General features: G+C 36.9%; 1 protein-coding gene across 1 annotated transcript; it reads left to right on the top strand.

Annotated features, from left to right (window-relative positions):
- Nucleotides 1-5,808: 5,808 nt before the first annotated feature.
- LOC121371278 (peroxiredoxin-5, mitochondrial-like) lies at nt 5,809-21,531 on the top strand. The gene is made up of 6 exons (XM_041497050.1): nt 5,809-5,905; nt 11,138-11,272; nt 11,932-11,973; nt 14,068-14,157; nt 14,619-14,713; nt 18,462-21,531. Exons 1-6 carry the CDS (start codon nt 5,819-5,821, stop codon nt 18,580-18,582), a joined length of 570 nt encoding a protein of 189 aa, XP_041352984.1. The 5' UTR covers nt 5,809-5,818; the 3' UTR covers nt 18,583-21,531.
- Nucleotides 21,532-22,889: the final 1,358 nt, after the last annotated feature.

Below are 22,889 nucleotides of genomic sequence, written 5' to 3'. Positions count from 1 at the left end.
TTCATTACTGTAATAAACAAATTGTAATATGTTGTTGTTCAATGTAAATGTTGCTCGCAGCTCTTTCGAAAATGCCCCTGCGCGTGCTGTAACCTCATCGTGGTGCAGGGATGTAACATTCTCTTTGAGAATGGCCAATACAGCACAAATTGAAATTTTGAGTAAAAGTCAGTATCTATCTGTGATATTTGTATGTTTGCACAGTTCTTTACACTGTTTTAATTTGGATCTTGAATTTTTGTATTGATGTTGATCATCACTTTATTTGTTTGCATTACCATAGTTCGACACCCAATAGCCGATGTGTTTTTCGTACTGGAGTGTCGTTAAACATTCATTCCATTCTTTAGAAAATGTGTCCTATTTAGTTCAAAGATGCCCTTTATGTTTAGCCGTATAACATCCTATATATTAGTTAATAGTATGGCCTAGTTCTCTTCTTATTTGCCCCTATTTTATTGCGCTAGGTAAATAAATGTCTGCTTTTAAAACATTTACAATTTATTAAATAGAGAATAATACATGAGTGGCCGTTAGATATCATTTATCTTACAACGAGTTGTGTTAAAATGTATCTAACAAGACAAAGCGTGTTTGATGCGGTTTTAAACAACGAATTGTAAGATAAATGGTATCTATCGGCCACTCATATTATATTCTATTTAAACATTTTTCAAATGTCAGTTTGATAAAAAAAAACAAAAAAAAACAAAAACAAACAAACAATGGGCTTATATTGTCGAGCAATGAATAATTATATGAACAAATATTAATCAGTTAACGAGTAATACCGTGGCACAATTCATATTAAGTTATATTAAAACACACATAATTATTAGGTAGTTTAAGAAATGTTAGTTTTCTAGATTGGTAGTTGTAAATGCACATACGTATAATTATGTATAAACAAAATTTATGGGTGGGAGTATATGAAATGTTTTTGTTTTTTAAAACAAAGCTACAATATCTACAAGAATATATAGGGTGGGGGTATATGAAATGTCTTTTTTTAAACAAAGCTACAATATCTACAAGAATATATAGGGTGGGGGTATATGAAATGTCTTTTTTTAAACAAAGCTACAATATCTACAAGAAACTATAGAATTTTATTTAGAAAACTCACCTGAATACATACGTATATCGCCTTGTATCATACTATACAATCTGCTTTTGATACACGATCATCAACCATCTAACTATAAAATAGGCTGTTCACTAATTAATTAGCTGACCATTGGTCAGTTGCTGACAAAGAAGGGCGTACAAGTCCTGACATGTTTGATCATTTCCATGCAAGTCTGACCCAACTGAGCCTGATCTAATTACCCCCATAACCAGTTAGAGTAACTTAAGACTTTAGGGGACAAACGGAAGAATCCAAGCGTGGTCAGGCTACAAAACCAATACAAGATAATGTGACCCAAGGGGCGAGGCGTAGCACAGTGGTACAGCGCTCGCTTGATGCGCGGTCAGTTTGAGATCGATCCCCGTTAGTGGACCCATTGCGCTATTTCTCGCTCCAGCCAGTGCACCACGACTGGTACATCAAAGGCTGTGGTATGTGCTATCCTGCATATGGGATGGTGCATATAAAATATCCCTTGCTGCTAATCGAAAAGAGTAGCCCATGAATTGGCGACAGCGGGTTTCCTCTCTCAATATCTGTGTGGTCAGTAACCATATGTCTGACACACTATAACCATACATAAAATGTGTTGAGTGCGTCATTAAATAAAACATTTCCTTCCTTCTAACAGCAATACTAAAGCGGCAGCAACAGCAATAATTGTTATTGCTGAAAAAAAAGTATGTATGAATATATGTGATTGTTTATGCGGTGGCACGCGCTTGCACGTGTGTATATGTGTTTTAACTAGGGTCTTTTTCAAATGTTATTTAAATTATTAAATAGTATTATTAATTAAGGAGTGGGACATAGCTCAGTGGTAAAGCACTCCCTCGATGCGCGGTCGGTGTGGGATCGATCCCCGTCGGTGGGCCAATTGGGCTATTTTTGGTGCCACTGCACCACGATTGATACATCAAATGCTGTGGTATATACTACTCTGTATGGTGATGGTGCATATAAAAAGATCCCTTGCTACTAATAGACAAATGTAGCGAGTTTCCTCTCTAAGGTACCAAAAGTTTGATATGCAATAGGCGATGATTAATAGTAATCAATGTGTTCTAATGGTGTCGTTAAATAAAACAAACTTTACCTTTGATTACACTGGTCTACAAAAATATTTTTGTTTTTTCTTGCATGGACTTTGGGCTAATTTTGGGCTGCTGAATCCAAATCTGAGCTCAGATTTGCTCTATCACATCAATTTTTTGTGCTATCTGTATGCTCTATATTCATGGAGTTTTACGAAAGTTGACCATCCAGTCCGGCAGTTTTTGGGGGATAAAACAGCAAAAGCTTGATTATTCTACCCAAAACTACTTCATTTATGGCCTTATTATATTTTGTTCACCAATATTCTAAGTCTTTGTTCATGTGGTGAAGTTGTTTTTATTATTTATTTATTTATTTATTTATTTAAGTATTTATTTATTTATTTATTCGTTATAGTGTTCTAATGTTGTTTTCTTTTGTTTTTATTATATGATTTACAGATGTGAAGTTACCTAATTAGCTGTTAAGACTACCTTTCTGTGACTACGATTCTCACTGGGCGGCACAGCTGACTCAGTGTAGTTATTTATACCAGTACCTGGTACCTTACACTGGAAGCTAGCTATGTCTACACCTTCACAGAGAAGAAAGTGCTGTATCGACCCAGATATTTTCTGCTATATCTGTGGATGCTTCACTTTAGCACCTCAAAGGCGTAACATCACTACATTCGTCAAGAGAGTGTACCGTGCCTACTTTAAAGTACCGCTTGGAGACCAGGACAAAAACTGGGCCCCTCATAAAGTATGCACGACTTGTGTCGAAACTCTGAGAGCATGGTCTCAAGGAAAGAATGCTAAGCTCAAATTTGGTGTGCCGATGGTTTGGAGAGAACCAAAAAACCATTTAGATGACTGCTACTTCTGCCTTGTAAATGTCAAAGGATTCAATACATGCAATACATGAAATACCCTAGCATACCATCTGCTATAAGGCCAGTTCCTCATTGTGACGAAATAATTGTACCTGTTTTTACCGAGCTCGCAGAGATTGACGAGGAAGCACCTACTTCATCCACATCTTTATCCGATGATGATGATGGAAAAGCAGATGCAGGGTACAAGCCATCGAATTCGTCTCTTGATCAACCTTCTCTGTTTAGTCAGCCTGAATTGAATGATCTGATCCGAGATTTGAATTTGCCAAAACAATCTGCTGAGTTATTGGCTTCCAGACTGAAAGAGAAAAACCTTCTCGAACCTTGCACAAGTGTTTCATTTTATCGCAACAGAGAGGCAGAACTGAGGAAGTACTTCCATTCTGATGGTCAGCTTGTATACTGCAATGATGTTGAAGGGCTTCTTCTCGCTATGGGATTGCCTGCATATCATTCACGTGAGTGGAGACTCTTTATTGACAGTTCAAAAAGAAGTTTGAAATGTGTTTTACTTCACAACAGGAACATCTATGGATCCATCCCTATAGGATACTCAGTGACCCTGAAGGAAGAGTATGCAAACATCAAAGTTGTACTTGATCGATTGAGGTACCATGATCATGAATGGTTGATCTGTGTGGATTTGAAAATGATTAACTTCCTTTTGGGGCAACAAGGAGGATACACCAAATATCCTTGTTTCCTATGCTACTGGGACAGTAGGGCTAATGATGAGCACTGGGTGAGAAAGGAATGGCCAGCAAGGAATAGTCTGATACCTGGTGACAAGAACATCATTAATGAACCACTGGTTGATCGGAAAAATATCATCCTTCCACCACTGCATATTAAGCTCGGTCTAATGAAGCAGTTTGTGAAAGCTCTTAATCACACTGGAGACTGCTTTAGCTACATATGTTCTACCTTTCCGAGTCTTAGCACCGAACAGAAAAAAGCAGGCATATTTGACGGACCTCACATCAGAACATTACTCAAGGACACACACTTCATTACGACAATGACTGCAGTCGAAGCTCGAGCGTGGAATGCATTCACTAATGTGGTGCAGAATTTTCTTGGGAACAAGAAAGATGACAACTACCAAGAGATTGTGGAGGAACTGCTCCTTAGTCTGCAAGCATGAGCATCAAGGTGCACTACCTGCATAGTCACTTGAGCGAGTTTCCAGATAACCTTGGAGATGAAAGCGACGAACAGGGCGAACGGTTCCATCAAGACCTTAAAGTGATGGAAGAACGCTATCAAGGTCGTTGGAACTCGCATATGATGGCAGATTACTGCTGGAGTTTGATGAGGGATGTCCCAGGTGCGGTTCATAAAAGAACGTCCACAAAGAGGAAGTTTACTATGTTGTAATACGATTACACCTGTGCCTTTCAATTACCGGATATGGATACTTGCTGCATTTTGAATGTTGTGAAAAGTCTCAAAACTCGTGTATGAATATGTGAGAAAATGATGTGCAATAAATGATTAAATATTGTACTTGAATTAGGTACCTTTTACTGTGAACATTTCTGCATCTATCAATCCTTTAATGCAACATAATTTAAAAATCTGATGTGATAGGCAAAAACTAATGATTGATTTGGATTCAGCACACAAAAGTTAGCTAGAATCCGTTGGAATACCTTATGCAAGAAAAATTGTGTTGACCAGTGTTATATATGAATACGAAAATGTACGTGTTTTTTGTTGTTGTCCAAAAACATATGACTTGTGCCCCCACCCCACTAGAGACTGTGTCCCCTCCACTGGACCTGGCGTTATTTTAATTCTAACTCCCTTTATCTCCCCCCCCCCCCCCCCATGGAACCGGGGAGCTTGTGTCCACACCCCGCCCCACCCACACCCACCCCCACACACAAACACAGACGTGAGGCTAACTCCTTTTTTTTAAAAGGTTAATTCTAAAATTGTGTTTGTGCCCATATAACGTATATCGTTCCCACGGCCTTGACTCTTGTAAACTGAGATTACAAAAACAAAACAAAACTCAAAACAAACATTAATCTATTTTTAGACACAAGGAAAGAGAAAATCCCCGGAAATGACGTTTTTAGTGCTATAAATAGAATATAAGGGAATTCTAGTGAAGATGGCCTCTCTGTGCAATCGTGTTGCAAAAACAATAATAAAACAGCCTTTCAATGCAGCATTTTTGCAGACTGTTAGATTCATCAAGGTAAATGATTGATTGGCTTTCCTGAAATCAGCTATTTAGTTTTTAAATGTTGCAAATTATATGGGTCAGTGATGGGTCACGTTTTATGATCCAAACTGGGACTCTGAGTTGGACAAACTAGAATTGTCATTATTGTGTCATCGAGTTGTTGTTGTCCAAAAACATATGACTTGTGCCCCCACCCCACTAGAGACTGTGTCCCCTCCACTGGACCTGGCGTTATTTTAATTCTAACTCCCTTTATCTTCCCCCCCCCCCCCCATGGAACCGGGGAGCTTGTGTCCACACCCCGCCCCACCCACACCCACACCCACACACAAACACAGACGTGAGGCTAACTCCTTTTTTTTTAAAGGTTAATTCTAAAATTGTGTTTGTGCCCATATAACGTATATCGTTCCCACGGCCTTGACTCTTGTAAACTGAGATTACAAAAACAAAACAAAACTCAAAACAAACATTAATCTATTTTTAGACACAAGGAAAGAGAAAATCCCCGGAAATGACGTTTTTAGTGCTATAAATAGAATATAAGGGAATTCTAGTGAAGATGGCCTCTCTGTGCAATCGTGTTGCAAAAACAATAATAAAACAGCCTTTCAATGCAGCATTTTTGCAGACTGTTAGATTCATCAAGGTAAATGATTGATTGGCTTTCCTGAAATCAGCTATTTAGTTTTTAAATGTTGCAAATTATATGGGTCAGTGATGGGTCACGTTTTATGATCCAAACTGGGACTCTGAGTTGGACAAACTAGAATTGTCATTATTGTGTCATCGAGTCGTGACGATGCAGTTGTCAGATTGTGACAGTTTATCTACAGACTAGTTTCATTGTGCTGAGGTCTAATGATTGGATGTCTTGTTGCCAAATGCAACAACATTTTCGACTTGCTGCATCAAAAAAAAAATTAATAGTTAAAGTGACATACCTAGTTTTTAAACACTAAGGCATATTTTTTACTATTAAAGCCATTTTGATAACTGAAATCATACTTTACTTATATTTTATTGTTTATATTATCCATTTCGGTACATTCGAAGTGTTTTTAGTGATCCTGGTATATTTAATATCACAAAATGCATTTCTCATATTTTTAAAAATAAGTGATCATCTGAGAAGTAACAGTTATGGAGTCGAGTTTTAGTCTATTTTTAGAGAGTATTTCACCATTTCAAAGTCAGAAACTCATATTTCACTCAATTGTAACTTTATCCAAATGTGTTACAGGTTTGTAGATTAACTAAACTTAGTGTGCATTTTCATAGGCTGAAACTAGGGTATGTCCCTTTAATTGTCTTTGGCTCCTAACAGTAACATTTCAATTTTTTTTTTAATAACCACTGTAACACTAACAGTCAGTGACTGTAACACTGGAATCCCAGTAGTATGGACATATGCTGCTGTGTGTCGCAGATTCTCCATGGAACCGATTACGTTTTCCTTCAGTAGTTCATCTGAAGACCTGACTGCTTTCCTCTGCTCTTGATCTTAATTTGTAAATAATCATCATCATGCATATCATAATCATTAATATATAGTCCATTGCCCTGTTTCGGTGAGGATCCTGTTTTGGTGGTTGCATCATTTATGTGCAACAGTATGTACATTTGAAAATTTCTGACATTGTTGACTTTGCATGGGGAAAGTAAATAAACATTTCACAACTGTCATTCCCAGTCTGGAGCTCCACGTGGTAAGACGTGTTTGTTTCGCTTGTGCACACTGCACGTGCTTTCGTGTGCTCGACTTGGGGGTCCTTCATTTCGTTGTTTTTGTCATCGAAATGAAGTTTTCTACTGGGATGTATGCGGCCATTGGAACTGATTGAACGCTGGAACACTTCTCGTTTCAACAGCCTGCACCATCAGGTTGGATTCTTTTTTAGCGAGATTCCTTGCCTCCAAGTCATTTCTCTGTCTGACTGTCGACTTGGTTTTTTTGTGACTCGTATGACGGCCATTCTGCAGAACGCCATGGTTGTTTGCGCTTAGTCTCTACATGTCCGAGCCTGTCCTAGCAGCACTGAAAGATTGACTGCCCCATTCTAAGAAGAAATAGGAAGCGGGGTCGCCCCTACTACTCTTTTTCTAGACTTTACCTTGCTTTATAGTGATACCATCTCGTATCCTCCGGAGTCGGGCCCGTCCGCACCACTATACCAACCCATGACGACTGGACTGTACCCTAGTCTGATACTTTCTCTCGTTCAGACGGATCCGGCTTCTCAAGATCTGTATTTCAGCACAGCACTACACCTTCAACGTCTATCGACTGTCAATCTAGGGGTTTTCTTGATGGGATGCAACCCATCTCGTCCCTTTAAGCTGTGCACCCAAATGGCCTTAACGAGGCCACTCACGTGGACATATCGATCGGACTTTAAACTTTTTTTTAATATTATTAAATAGTCCGATCCTCTCTTTCTCTTATTTAATTTTGGACTGTCCTTCTAAAATGCTCCAAATTATATAAATATTCGGCCGAGCAGTCAATTCCTTTTTATTTTTGGCTTGTAACCTTTTTATTTTTTTTATTTAATCTATTAACTTCTTTACTAATTGCAATTTTCAAAATTCTGCCCATTTTCACCCCCCTCCATCCTGAATCAGGCCACCGATCTTATCGGAGGTCAGACTCGGGATGGGCATGTTCGAAACCCTAGTGGTATATGGGCACGTTAAACTAGTTATCATCATCATCATCACTAACTGTAGTGAACAATATTTACGGCTGATATATGCTACAATTTTTGACACGTGCGATAAACTTTCCTACATAGTTTAGTGCTAATTTGAAGCATAGAAATACTAATAATAAGGTAGCTATTTGGATAACAGTTGTCTGTTTATAAATATTGATATGCTTTAGAACCGAATGCTCACCAAAACTGGTCTCCCTTTGATAGATATTATTATTATTATTATTATTGGATAACCAGTTTTCGACACTTTAATGAAGAACACACATAATGTTTTGCATGTTCTTATACTATGAAAACCCCTAATCCAAATTAATATTATTTACTAATAATTATGATTATTTTCTATAATATAGGTATCAAATTTATCAAAAAATTATGAACCAAATAACTATGCTAATGTGTATGGAATGTAATCGTATCACCCAGCCAGGGCGAGTTTAATCACTGAGTGGGTACCGGTAGCTGTAAGGCCACTACACCAACTTTTCTCTCACTGTCCTGGACAGACAGTATAGATAGCTGAGGTGTCTGCCCAGGACAGCGTGCTTGATCCTTAATTTGATATAAGTACAAAAATAATTATAAATGAATGAATGAATTTAAAGTAGCAGACTCTACTTTGAACTTGTGAAAATAAACACTAAGTTTAGTTAAGTTACAAACCTGTAACACATCTGGATAAAGTTATAACATAGTGGAACAAGAGTGTGTAACAAAATAAGAAAATACCCTTTAAAAATATACTGGAGTTTGTCTCCATAACTGTTACTTCTCAGAGGTTAATGCATTTTTAGAATTATGAAGAATGCATTTCATGGCATTACAAACACCATGACAACCATAAACACTTTGAATGTATGGAAATGGATAATGTAAACAATAATATGCCAGGGTGTGCACTTTACGGTGCCCCGATCGCCCGTGGCGAGTCCAAATAGCGTCGGGCAAGTCAAACCCTTATCATGTGTCGCCTGCTTGGTGACCGAAAATTTCCGCATATTGTATTATGTATCAAAATGCAAATAACTAATGTTTGTAAGAGATCTGAAAGTTACTTTTTATTTATTGTTTTCAACTGATTTCCTATTAATATCTGTGCAACCAAACCCATGTAGGATATAATAGCAACCACTTCCCCAGTATATTGAACAGTCTAAAACCATTCGGAATGCCTCGGCCGGTTTTGATTATGTATTTGGAAAACCTCGGCCACGTAAATATATTTGTAGGTTCAATCGGAACACCCCGGCTTTACTTTCCATTTAGTTACAATCCGAACAACTCGTCACATTCAGCTACACTATATTTCGCGAAAAGATTTTGTTTACGAGCATGAGGTTTTCCGAAGTTACAATTTATTAAAACGTTTTCGTTTCTTACGGAATATACCGAGTCTTCTATATCAAACACCCAATCGTCACTGCCAATGATGTCAATAACAGCTATCATTGTCTGGGCACGTGCGAGTGTTAAATAGGAATGCTGGTCAACTCGCCCCAAAGCCAACTCGCCCCAAACTTTACTGTCCATAAATAATTGTGACAAAATTAAAAATCGACACTGCCAATGATGTCAATAACAGCTATCATTGTCTGTGCACGTGCGAGTGTTAAATAGGAATGTTGGTCAACTCGCCCCAAAGCCAACTCGCCCCAAACTTTACTGTCCATAAATAATTGTGACAAAATTAAAAATCGACGTCTACAACTTTGGTGTCATTTTATTTATTAATATCACTGCAGTGAAACTCTGCTATTACCACTGCTTATTAAATGGTTTTATATTGGGGAGATCTTAATATTGGATAAATAATAATCTATTACAATGAACTGTCAAGCCTAATTTAACGACGTTTGTGAGTTTGTCCGTTATTTCCTTAAAGGAATGATCAGGCAAGGCTTTTGGACTCCAACTGGTGTGCATATTCAGCAATATTTAATGCACATTAGCTTAAAATGTTGGCATATTAATTTTTAAACAGTGTAGGGCGAGTTGACCCAACATGGGGGAGTTGGTTTTGGGGAGAGTTGATCTGCTCCCGTTAAATTGTGATAATTATGCCTTTAACTTGTGTTGTGTCTTTATTTCTCTAGAGGATGTGATTATTGTTTGTGTAGATTGCTTTCAGCTTAGTATGTTTTTAATTCCTCGTCACACAGTCATAAAAGCACCAAGACCGAACCTTGGTAAAACATTCCAGATGTTTGATTGTGTGGGTCCCATTACAACATAATAATTATAATTTAATTACAACAGTTTGTAATAAAACTAAAACAAGTTCTGTTTCATTCTTTTGTGTTGTTATTATTGTTTGTATGATATGATAACATGTTTTTAAAGTGCAATTTAAGTAAGTTCTTTTTTAAAACGAAATTCGGTCGCGGGCCATTCAAAAATTGTACAGGTGAGTCAGTGTTGCTGCAAGTGGCCCGATTGGCCAATCAAAAAAATCCCAGGTGCATACCCTGATATGCAAGTAATGTTTGATTTTTGTTGTCAAGAATGGCTCTAATAGTGAAAATATGCATTAGTGTTTAAAAACTAGGGTCTGTCACTTTGAGGAATGCTGGAGAAATGACTCCAACACAGTTTTGTTCATTTTTATATGAGAGATAGCCCAAACAAATATTCATTCATTAAAATTCCAAGTTATGTATTACATGATGGCTTTTTTAATATGGTTAGCAGCTTCTATCATTGTCCATAATTTACATGTGATACCATAACAAGCCCATCAAGGTAGGTGACAACTGACAACATGTTCGGAAATCAGGCATATATGGTGTAACTCTGTACCAGCTCTCACATATCTAATTTTGTGTAATCTGGTTTTCATTGTGCATAAAATCTAGGACATCATTTGCATGGACATAATTGGTTATGCAAAAAGGAATTTTGTTGCCTGAATTTCGCAACCCTTAAATGTTCCCAGAAGCTTGATATATATACCCAGGATGGTGCCCATGAATTAGCTTCAATGTACACGGAGTAGCCTAGTGACAAAATATATACAGGATGAATGTTACATTTTTAATATTATTATGGTAGACACCTAATATCAAATGACTAGTGTTAACAGTTTCTTACTAATGGTACTTAAACAGTATTTCATGTAGAAAACACCCCATGGTTACCAGTAGTATTCCTTTATCCTTGTCTTGTAGGTGGGTGAACCTCTGCCAGATGTTGATCTATATGAAGGTACCCCAACAAATAAAGTAAATATTCGTCAGCTGTACAAGGGGAAAAGAGGTGTCCTGTTTTCTGTTGTTGGTGCATTTACTCCAGGTTGTACACAGGTAACATTATAAAATGCATGTAATTATTTTCAACAGTCATGATATTTAATATTTATTGTGAGAGTGAAATGAGAGAGAGAGAGAGAGAGAGAGAGACAGAGAGAGAGAGACAGACAGAGACAGACAGATAGAGACAGACAGACAGACCGAGAGAGAGACAGAGAGAGAGCATTTATTACATAGAGACAGAGACAAAGAGAGCATTTATTACATATTGGTTGTAATTTGATGGACAATTTGTCTAGGAGAAGGAAAAGTCCAAAACCAACTCAGTACTTTCCAGATAGGGTCTTGATCCAGGAACTAAGGTTGAGTTAACCCAACGCAAAAGCTGGGGAACTGAAGACAAAGACGGAGGTGTTGGGATGCTTGTGCTCTTAAAAACCCCAACATACAATACAAAAAACACTAAATGACTACACCAACAAACAAATGTCTGGACTACTGGTAGCTTGTAAAGAAGAAGAAGAAGGAAATGGTAAAAATATGTTTTTGCCAACACATTTTCTGATGGTACAGATTCGTATTCTCAAAATTGTAAGGACATTTTTAATTCAGAAAAAAAGGGGAAACAATGATATAAACATTCCTGTATGCTTTTCAAGGAACACGCAGCAGTGAAACAGTTAATATAATATGCTCTCTCATTTGTTTTTCAGTCTCACCTACCAGAATACCTGTCTGTCAGTAGTAAATTTGTGGTGAGTTTGTGAAAGAATTATTAATAATTCCCATTCTTAAAAAAAAGAATATTGAAATTGTTGCCAGTATAGTATCAAGGGTAATATCAAAACCTATTTGCATAGTGTAGTGTAGATGTATTGGTTAACTATACCAGGTAAATCTTTTTATATTATTTTAATTAACCTTTTCAAAGAAAGCATTCAATAACATTATTACATAATGAAAATATATCTGTATTCTTATTGGTCAAAAACCAGTCACATGACCGTCCGTAAATAGTGATATTGCCCTGAGACGGTCTCACCGGTTCATCAAAAGTGATATTGCCCTGACCAATGAAAATAAAGATGAGACAAATTTCTATCCAATTAATGAGTAGATAACGTAATGCAACGTCAACTGCTAATTCCAGTGTAAACAAGCACAAACTTGTGACAAAACGCTTTGCTGTCCTTCAGCAAAAAGATAACATCTTTAGTCATACCGAGTTTATTTCCGCAAATACGACAAAAACAAGGTCAGTAATTGTCAAATTGTGTATTGAAAATATCGCAGATTTAGAAACGTACAAAATACATCAAAATGCAGTTGGAATCGACACTCAGGATTTTATGTTACAAATAAAAAATGCATTTGAAGGTAATCGGTAACTGTTCAGTATAAATATATGTTCAGATTTGTCACATTTTAATTTTTATTTTGCTATTAATATGATTTTGGCACTCTTGCTGGTTATAATATCTCGAATTTGATATATTTTTTTTCCTTGGTAATGTTTCAACTGTTTATTTCCACATTCCTCTGCGTGTCATACAACGTCATAGGATGACGTAACGTCAGTAAATCCCATCAGTTTTAACGCATTGCGGGAAATTATAAGCGTTGGTATATTTCGATTCTGATAAACAAAGCAGGAATGTACGAGTCTTATGGATGACATTATGTAATAAAACAATTATTGACCGCATTTCAGGCAGTATCCTGTTTTATGGACCGAAGAACATGATATTGCCCTCAATGACGGTCAATACCACAATATCGATATATTCATGATAACAAGAAATGATATTTGTATCAAAGTAAACCATTTTAATTGTGTTCTACCTATTTCATTGATCTTCATTTTTGAAAAAATTAAATTAGGAAACAATATGGATTCTCCTACAGATGTCAGCTGGTGGTTATACGAAAAACTTACTAACATTCCCCTAGGTTCAGGCATGCTGTTCCTGGGCCCATCTTCTGACTTTGTCAGTGATCGGGTCCAGGGGTGGAAGATTGTTTCCTCTCATCCTTCCTGGTTAAAAGAAGCATCAGGGAACCCACCAATTCGTTTTTCACATGGTGATCAATTACATGACAAGGTCACATGAATTATTGATAAAAATTACAGTTAATGAAATATTCTGATGGAAAGACATACAGGTTCACAATAATAGTATCAGCGAATAATTTCTGCAACCAAAACCGATAATCCAGTCCATTATGTTGTATGTTGGCCCTGTTACTGGCAGTCAATTTGACACTACTAACAACAGTTTTACAAGTCTGTATGAAATAAAGACCTTATTATGCTAGTAGTAAATTAAATTTGGTCTTCAAGTCCATGTGTTCCCTTCTTTTCATTAACATGTTTCCCTTGTGGGCAAAAAATGGGGAAAATTTTTCACTTTTAAACCACCAGAAAAACTAGACCAGATGTCTGAAATTTTTTAAACGTATAATCTAGGTCTATTTAGACTCAATTTTTTAATATGTAATATGTATGGTGTTAATATCTAAACTCTCAATGTGACACTGAATCTAGATTCTAAAAGATTTACAAGCAATTCTAGCCTCGATGGTGTAGTGGTTTAGCCACTAGATTTAAGGCTGGTAGGTACTGGGTTCACATCTTTGTCCCGGCTCTCACTCATAGCAAATTTAACGACCACTACACCAACTTCTCTCTCACTAACCACTAACAAACTGACCACTAACAACTGTTCTGGACAGCTAGCCCAGACAACTGAGGTGTGTGCCCAGCATGCAAATACAAAATGTAAGTATAAACAAACAATTAACAAACAATTTGTGTTGGCTGGTTTCACTGATTTATGTTTGTGTTTCAGGATGAAGGATATGATCTCATCACGTGTGTTTCTGTCAATGACCCATTTGTAATGTCAGCGTGGGGCCAGAGTCTCAAGGCAGAAGGAAAGGTATTGATATTTTATATAGTTGTGTCTAGAAAGTAGTATTATGAATATATATTTGTATATCCAGTGTAGAAATATTGGTATTTCATAGATATTGTAGATATGTACCTGTGTTTATAAAAGGTAGTAATTTGAATATACCTCACATATTACAGTATAATTACATTTGTATATCTGGAGTAGAAAATATTGTTTTTTCATAGATAGTAACTGTGTTTAGAAGGTAGTATTATGAGTATATTACAATACCTATTGGCATGCCTGGTATAAAAACATTTAATAATAATATTAGTTAAAACATTCGGCATTGTGAAAGTACTAATTTAAAATAATTACAAGATCTGATCTTGAAATACTCTTGTTTGATTACCATCAAAGTCTTTTTATGTGCAGGATATCGTCTATACAGTTACCTGTCCATAGAGTGCTTGGTTATTCACAACTTACATTTTGATCTTTGTCAGATTCGAATGCTCGCTGATCCGAGGTGCGAGTTCACAAAAGCTCTTGGAATGGAACTGGATTGCACAAAACTTCTTGGTGGGTGGAGGTCACGCAGGTACGTGTTTATTCCTTTAATCGGTTGTTATATTGGAAGCAAGTGTGCACAAAAAGACTAATCCAGAAATTAATATACATTGAATGCATTAGCTTTTTTTCACCTCACCATCTGCTTTATTGATTTAATCAATGGTAAATCAGATATGAGTGAGTGTAAGTAATACATTCACCACTTCTCAGTAGGATGTAGAGCAGGAGGCTGAGAAGATGATTAGGCATGATGCTAAGTATGCTGTTGAGAAGATGATTAGGCATGATGTTAAATATGATGTTGAGGAGGTGATTAGGCATGATGTTAAGTATGATATTAAGCAGGAGGCTGAGGAGGTGATTAGGCATGATGTTAAGTATGATGTTGAGCAGGAGGCTGAAGAGGTGATTAGGGTTGATGTTAAGTATGATGTTGAGCAGGAAGCTGAGGAGGTGATTAGGCATGATGTTAAGTATGATATTGAGCAGGAGATTGAGGAGGTAATTAGGCATGATGTTAAGTATGAGGTTGAGCAGGAGGTTGAGGAGTTGATTAGGCATGATGTTAAGTATGATGTTGAGCAGGAGGCTGAGGAGGTGATTAGACATGTTAAGTATGATGTTGAGCAGGAGGTTGAGGAGGTGATTAGGCATGATGTTAAGTATGATGTTGAGCAGGAGGCTGAGGAGGTGATTAGACATGTTAAGTATGATGTTGAGCAGGAGGTTGAGGAGGTGATTAGACATGTTAAGTATGATGTTGAGCAGGAGGTTGAGGAGGTGATTAGGCATGATGTTAAATATGATGTTGAGCAGGAGGTGATTAGACATGATGTTAGGTATAATGTTGAGCAGGAGGTTGAGGAGGTGATTAGGCATGATGTTAATTATGATGTTGAGCAGGAGGTTGAGGAGGTGATTAGACATGATGTTAAGTATGATGTTGAGCAGGAGGTTGAGGAGGTGATTAGATATGTTAAGTATGATGTTGAGCAGGAGGTTGAGGAGGTGATTAGACATGATGTTAGCTATAATGTTGAGCAGGAGGCTGAGGAGGTGATTAGGGTTGATGTTAAGTATGACGTTGAGCAGGAAGCTGAGGAGGTGATTAGGCATGATGTTAAGTATGATATTGAGCAGGAGATTGAGGAGGTAATTAGGCATGATGTTAAGTATGAGGTTGAGCAGGAGGTTGAGGAGTTGATTAGGCATGATGTTAAGTACCATGTTAAGCAGGAGGTTGAGGAGGTGATTAGGCATGATGTTAAGTATGATGTTGAGCAGGAGGCTGAGGAGGTGATTAGACATGTTAAGTATGATGTTGAGCAGGAGGTTGAGGAGGTGATTAGGCATGATGTTAAGTATGATGTTGAGCAGGAGGCTGAGGAAGTGATTAGACATGTTAAGTATGATGTTGAGCAGGAGGTTGAGGAGGTGATTAGGCATGATGTTAAATATGATGTTGAGCAGGAGGTGATTAGACATGGTGTTAGGTATAATGTTGAGCAGGAGGTTGAGGAGGTGATTAGGCATGATGTTAATTATGATGTTGAGCAGGAGGTTGAGGAGGTGATTAGACATGATGTTAAGTATGATGTTGAGCAGGAGGTTGAGGAGGTGATTAGATATGTTAAGTATGATGTTGAGCAGGAGGTTGAGGAGGTGATTAGACATGATGTTAGGTATAATGTTGAGCAGGAGGCTGAGGAGGTGATTAGGGTTGATGTTAAGTATGATGTTGAGCAGGAAGCTGAGGAGGTGATTAGGCATGATGTTAAGTATGATATTGAGCAGGAGATTGAGGAGGTAATTAGGCATGATGTTAAGTATGATGTTGAGCAGGAGGTTGAGGAGGTGATTAGGCATGATGTTAAATATGATGTTGAGCAGGAGGTGATTAGACATGATGTTAGGTATAATGTTGAGGAGGTGATTAGGCATGATGTTAATTATGATGTTGAGCAGGAGGTTGAGGAGGTGATTAGACATGATGTTAAGTATGATGTTGAGCAGGAGGTTGAGGAGGTGATTAGATATGTTAAGTATGATGTTGAGCAGGAGGTTGAGGAGGTGATTAGACATGATGTTAGGTATAATGTTGAGCAGGAGGCTGAGGAGGTGATTAGGGTTGATGTTAAGTATGATGTTGAGCAGGAAGCTGAGGAGGTGATTAGGCATGATGTTAAGTATGATATTGAGCAGGAGATTGAGGAGGTAATTAGGCATGATGTTAAGTATGATGTTGAGCAGGAGGTTGAGGAGGTGATTAGGCATGATGTTAAATATGATGTTGAGCAGGAGGTTGAGGAGGTGATTAGATATGTTAAGTATGATGTTGAGCAGGAGGTTGAGGAGGTGATTAGGGTTGATGTTAGGTATAATGTTGAGCAGGAGGCTGAGGAGGTGATTAGGCATGATGTTAATTATGATGTTGAGCAGGAGGTTGAGGAGGTGATTAGACATGATGTTAAGTATGATGTTGAGCAGGAGGTTGAGGAGGTGATTAGGCATGACGTTAATTATAATGTTGAGCAGGAGGTTGAGGAGGTGATTAGACATGATGTTAAGTATGATGTTGAGCAGGAGGTTGAGGAGGTGATTAGACATGATGTTAGGTATAATGTTGAGCAGGAGGTTGAGGAGGTGATTAGGCATGATGTTAAGTATGATGTTGAGCAGGAGGCTGAGGAGGTGATTAGGCATGATGTTAAGTATGATGTTAAAAATAAGTAGGGAATATTCAAATATAACACAATATTGCAATATTAATTAATGGTAAAACACAAGCACTCGTGTGACAAAGGATGTAGGTCTGGAGGTGACAGGGGTAGTGCTTGTCAATTTGACGTTTTCAGTATTTGCACTAGTAACGGGTATAACCCCCGCTGTTCACCAAGCACGCATGAATCCGACATGGCATGCTCCTGATTAAAAGTCCCATAACATTTTGGGGGATCCTCTCCCATTCCTCTTGGAGAGAGGCACCTAATTCAGCCAAGTTGGTTGGCTGATGTTGACGTTCTTGGTGACATTGACGTTATCGGAGACGTCGTCTGATGATGTCACACATGTGCTCAATGGGTAAAAGGTCTGGGCTTAGGGCAGACCACGGTAATGTGGTGATGTTCTGTTGCTGCAGTTAGGCAATGACCAGTAGACTCCGGTGACCACAGGCGATCTCGTCCTAAAAAACAAAATGGCATCCAGCCTGACGTGCGAAGGGCATTAAGAACAAGCTGTTGTAGTGCACACCTGTCATGGGTGCAGGTGCTGGCCTTGGCCGGCTCCTCCATCCAAGACAAGAAAAGGGTTGGTGGGGGATGGGAGAGGGGACCACCCATGCTGACAAGTGCAAGGGAGCAGAAGCAGCCCGACTGGGGTTGGTAGTGGGTGGGGATTCCAACTCATCAGACAAACTCTTTATATGTATAGACCATCCAGAAAAGTTTTCAACCAGTTGGTTGGTGGGCACAAAACAGGTATGTTAAAAAAACACAATTAAAATAGGAATAATGGCTGAACAAAGTTTAACAGTCAGGGCAGTTTATATGAGTTGGTGATGTTTTTTGTTCCAAGTTGGTGAATTTTTTGTTCCAAGTTTGCCCTTATAGCACTCATATCTGATAAAGTTTAACATTTATTTTTGTTACTACCATGATATTTTGGTTATATTTTTCTCTTAATCCCACACTACCTGAGGCTAATGTATTCTGTTGTTACATTTGCTTTGAAGCTAGAGTTACCTTGTCTTTTACTTAAAAAAATTTTCTTTGCAGGTATTCTGTTGTTGTTGATGATGGAGTGATCCGGCAGATAATAGAAGATCCAGACAACACTGGCCTTGTGTGTTTACTGTGCATCAAGAACATGAAAGCTCAGGATGCAAACCTAACATGATGCAGTGATCACTCCTGGAAACTGACTTTATAAGACACTTGGAAATAAGAATATATTTATTTTTAGAGATACTAATTATGATGCTGTGCTGCTGATAATACCCACGATATTGTTTACTTCTGTGAAATAACTGATGGGTTCTTTAAGATATGTACATTTATTATGCAAATGTGAGAAGGAAAAGAGTACTTCTAGACATTAAAATGGATGGAATCAGCTGATCAGAATAAAGCTTGCATCGTAGTTTTAAACCAGGTTGTAACAAATATTTATTCTGTAATTTCTAACCACTATAATGCTATATATCCTATATTAATCTTAACCTAATAATTAGTTTAGTGTTATATTATGGTTAAACTAGTTTACTTCACCGTGGATTAATCACAGTTTTAAAATAATTGCTCTTTTTATATGCCTGTTTTATATACTCTTGTTTGACAGGTTGTATTATAGTATGACATAGTATGCCCATCCAGCCTTCTGTCCGTCTGTCTGTCTGTCCATCTGTCCATACACATTTCACCTGGGGTTTATCTTTCTTATAAATCATATAGGATCAACAAACCTTGTATGCAAATACAACTTTGGATGGTGGTGTGTTGTGTACCATAACTAGGTCACCATGACCTACTTTTCACGCATTACACACATTAAAGGAAATCCTTGTGAGGGCACTATCTTCCTTATCAATTCTTATAACACATTCAATAATTTGTGTGCTTCTCCATCAAACTCCTAGGTCCATGCTTATTAAACTTTAGAATCTAGACTCAAGTCTTTAATGACATCAAATGTATACAATTTGTATGGCATTGCCTTAGCTTTAAAATCTGAGATTCTATTAGAGACTTGAGTCTGATCTCTAAAGGTCTGATAAACACTGGATGTGATGGGTGTATATGTACTGCACTGATACTCTTGTTATTGATCTAATCTGATCAAATGTTTTGAGACCTTATTGTCAGCTATGATTTGTCTGAGGTATATCATACAACAATCAGATCTTATTTTAATGTTCACAGTTCTTGTTTCAGTAAATATGGCATTTTCCATTTTAACACATTTGTCATAAGTTGTCCCACTTGTTGTAAAAGTACACTACGACAAATGTTTCAAATTTAAGATCTTTTAATAGAGTTGTTATTCATTCAGTAGAAGATTGAAATGACTGAAAAAAGTAATAAATTGACTTTTTCTAGTTTTTCAGTTTTATTTGCCAATGAATGGACAAATAAATAGTAATACCTCAGTGGCCTTTAGATACCTTTTATTGTTTTAGTTGTTTCAAAATGTATCTAATGAGTAAAAACAATTTGGATACATTTTTAAATGATGGTGTTTTTTTTTAACATATCCTATAAAACCAGGTTAAAAGTTAAATGTCCTTTCCAACTAAAACTTAGTTGTGGTGCTTGCGCTTGAAGTTAACTTATGTGTCACAGAACAATCAGTTTTATGTTAACTTATATTTTGCAGAGCTGTCAATTTTGATTGTGATTATTTGATTGGATGGTATGGCTGTGTTGACCAGGTCATCACCTAGAAGCAGCCAATCAAATGTATTTAAATCAGTGTCATGTTAGATTATAGATAATGCATGGGGTTCTCACCAGTGGCTGTGTGCTTGCCATACTAGATAATCTATATAAAAAAACTGATAAGACATTCAGCAAGTTTGAATTTTTCAAAAGTTTGCTTATTAAGTTAAAATGCTTTATGAACCACAAGTGATAATATTGCAGAGTTTATTGATATATTGTTAAACATCTAATCAAATCTAAGATTATTGATAGATGTATATCATAAGAGTGTAGAACAATTTGTCAATAAATCAGTTTCTTTGTTCCAAAGTATCACTGGTGATACTGGCAGCTGTACACTTCAGTGTAAAGTTTGTTTCTTTTATGTATTAGGAATGTGAGCTGATGTGTGTATTCTTTTTGACGTGGTTAATTGTTTTGGGTTTGTTTTTGTTTTTTTCAAGATGTAATTGTTGTTGTATTAATAATCAGTACTATATGGGTGAACGTTTATAAAGTATAAATGCAGTTTGTAAAGGCATCTCATAGTATTAATTAGTTAATATGGCAGTGATGCCAGTATAGGTTGTTGTGAGTTAGACATTCCTCTTATTGGAATAGAGTGCGAGTGCGAATAATTTATACATGCTCATATACCACTAGAGTTTTGAGCATGTCCGTCCCGGGGCCTGTCTCTGGATAGCCAGGGACCTGTCCCGGGACAGAAAAAAATTAAGCGGACAAGTTTGAAATTTGCATCCAGAAATTAAATAGTGGGCCTTTAAAATTTTGATGCACATCTCTAAATAATATAATTAATAAAGAAAATATTGGAATAGACTTATGTTTGTGGGGAGATGAGTATAGATGTCAACAAAAGTACAAACTGACCCGTGATTCGTCATTTAGTGATTGAGTTGTCACCATGTTATAAATTTTGCACAAATTTATGCACTTGTTAATAATTTTGATGTTGAACATTTATTCACAGTAATGAATTAATGGAATTTAATAATAAATAGATGTTCTAATGAAAGCCTAGACTACCCTTGTACTTCTAACTAGAGATTTTACCATCTCATACTAATTAGTAATCTCTTTTAATTCTATTTACATGTATCAATATTACAGCCAAGTTAAGGTAAATTTAACACGATCTCTCTTTCAGAAATACTGCCTAAATAAACTTTATCTAACTAGATGTAACAAAAACTATTGGTTTACTCACAATATAAATTGTTTACTAAAGTTATTAAGTTGGATGGTAAGTATAAAATCAACCAATTTATAATTACCTCTGTTTGAGTAATTATAATTAATAACTCATTATTTGTAAAATATTTTACTTTTATTGGCTGATAAAATTGGTGCTATAGACTGTTTTAATGGTCATTTTTAGATAATATGTTTAATAAAGATTGATTATATTTTTGATTGTTTGTTTTGTTTAATGTATTACGATGTATTAGAAAAGAAATTATATTTTTATGTTGGTTGAGCGCTTACCTGAGGTGTGCTTTGGTCGCAGGATCGATCCTTCTTTGTGGACCCATTCTCTGACTGGGTTTCCTTCCATCTCAACCAGTGCACCACTGTATATCAAAGGTCATGGTATGTGCTCTCCTGTCTGTGGTAAAAATGCATGTAAAAGATCCCTTTCCACTAATAGAAAAATGTAATGGGTTTCCTCTAAGACTATGTCAGAATTACCAAATGTTTGACATTCAATAGCTGATGATAAATAAGTCTAGAGGGGTTGTTAAACAAAACAAACTTTAACTTTAACTTTACATTTTGATGTAATAGTATCTGGATTATTACCAGTATTGTTGCAAAATATCAGAAGTTGAAACGGTCTAGAGTGAAAAATTAGGCACCTGTTTTTACTATATTATTTTGAGGCATTTAACATTTTGTTTTAAGCAGACTAGGACATACATTGTACCACAGCTATTGTATATACAGAATGGTTAGCACTAATGGATTAGAATATATTACAATGTGTCTGACTTTCTGTCTGTGACCATCAGTCTTTGACACCCCAAACATCACATAATCAGTTGCATAGCTAGAAGACCTAATTATTTATTTATGCCTTTGGTCCATTCAGGGATAGGCCTATAGATCACTGACAACAGCTCTTCAGAGTCATCTTTCCTAGGCCCTTGTTTTAACCTGTGTCCAGGTGTATCCCATGTTTGTTGTGTGTGCCTGGAGGTCACTTTGCCACATAGTGTGTGGGTGGCCTCTAGTAATACACATGCTGGTTTGAGGAGCATATGACCAATCCAACCCCATCTTCGTCGTCGTCTTCTTATAAAATTTCATATTTTACCATGATAGTAAGCCTAGTGATTCATGTAGTAATTATGATACATATCTTAATTTAGAGATGGACAGAAGAAACCAACTGGCCAGGATCTACGTACATCTTGTTTGGTTGGTTGGAACAATGTTACCTATTTCCATACCATATCCAGTCAAAACAGTTGAAATAGAATTAAAATAAATAGGGACCTAATAATAATAATAAAGCGTGTGTTTAAGTAGGGTTGTTGGGAATCAACTCCCCCACCCCCCACCCCCTACTCCAATCAAATTATCTTGTTTTTAAAATGTTTTTTCTGACCCAACTAAACCTAAAAAATCATGTACCTCAGTCTAGACTCCACTGCCCAATTTTCTGCACACATGCCTATGATTCTACATATTTATTTACCGTACTGTAGTTATGAAACACATTTTTATAGCAAATACGGTAAGTGAATTTATACACAGTTATCTGCC

This window comes from Gigantopelta aegis, chromosome 4 (assembly GCF_016097555.1).
Source record: "Gigantopelta aegis isolate Gae_Host chromosome 4, Gae_host_genome, whole genome shotgun sequence".
In the NCBI taxonomy this organism is placed as follows: domain Eukaryota; kingdom Metazoa; phylum Mollusca; class Gastropoda; order Neomphalida; family Peltospiridae; genus Gigantopelta; species Gigantopelta aegis.
This window is presented reverse-complemented; position numbering and strand designations above follow the sequence as displayed.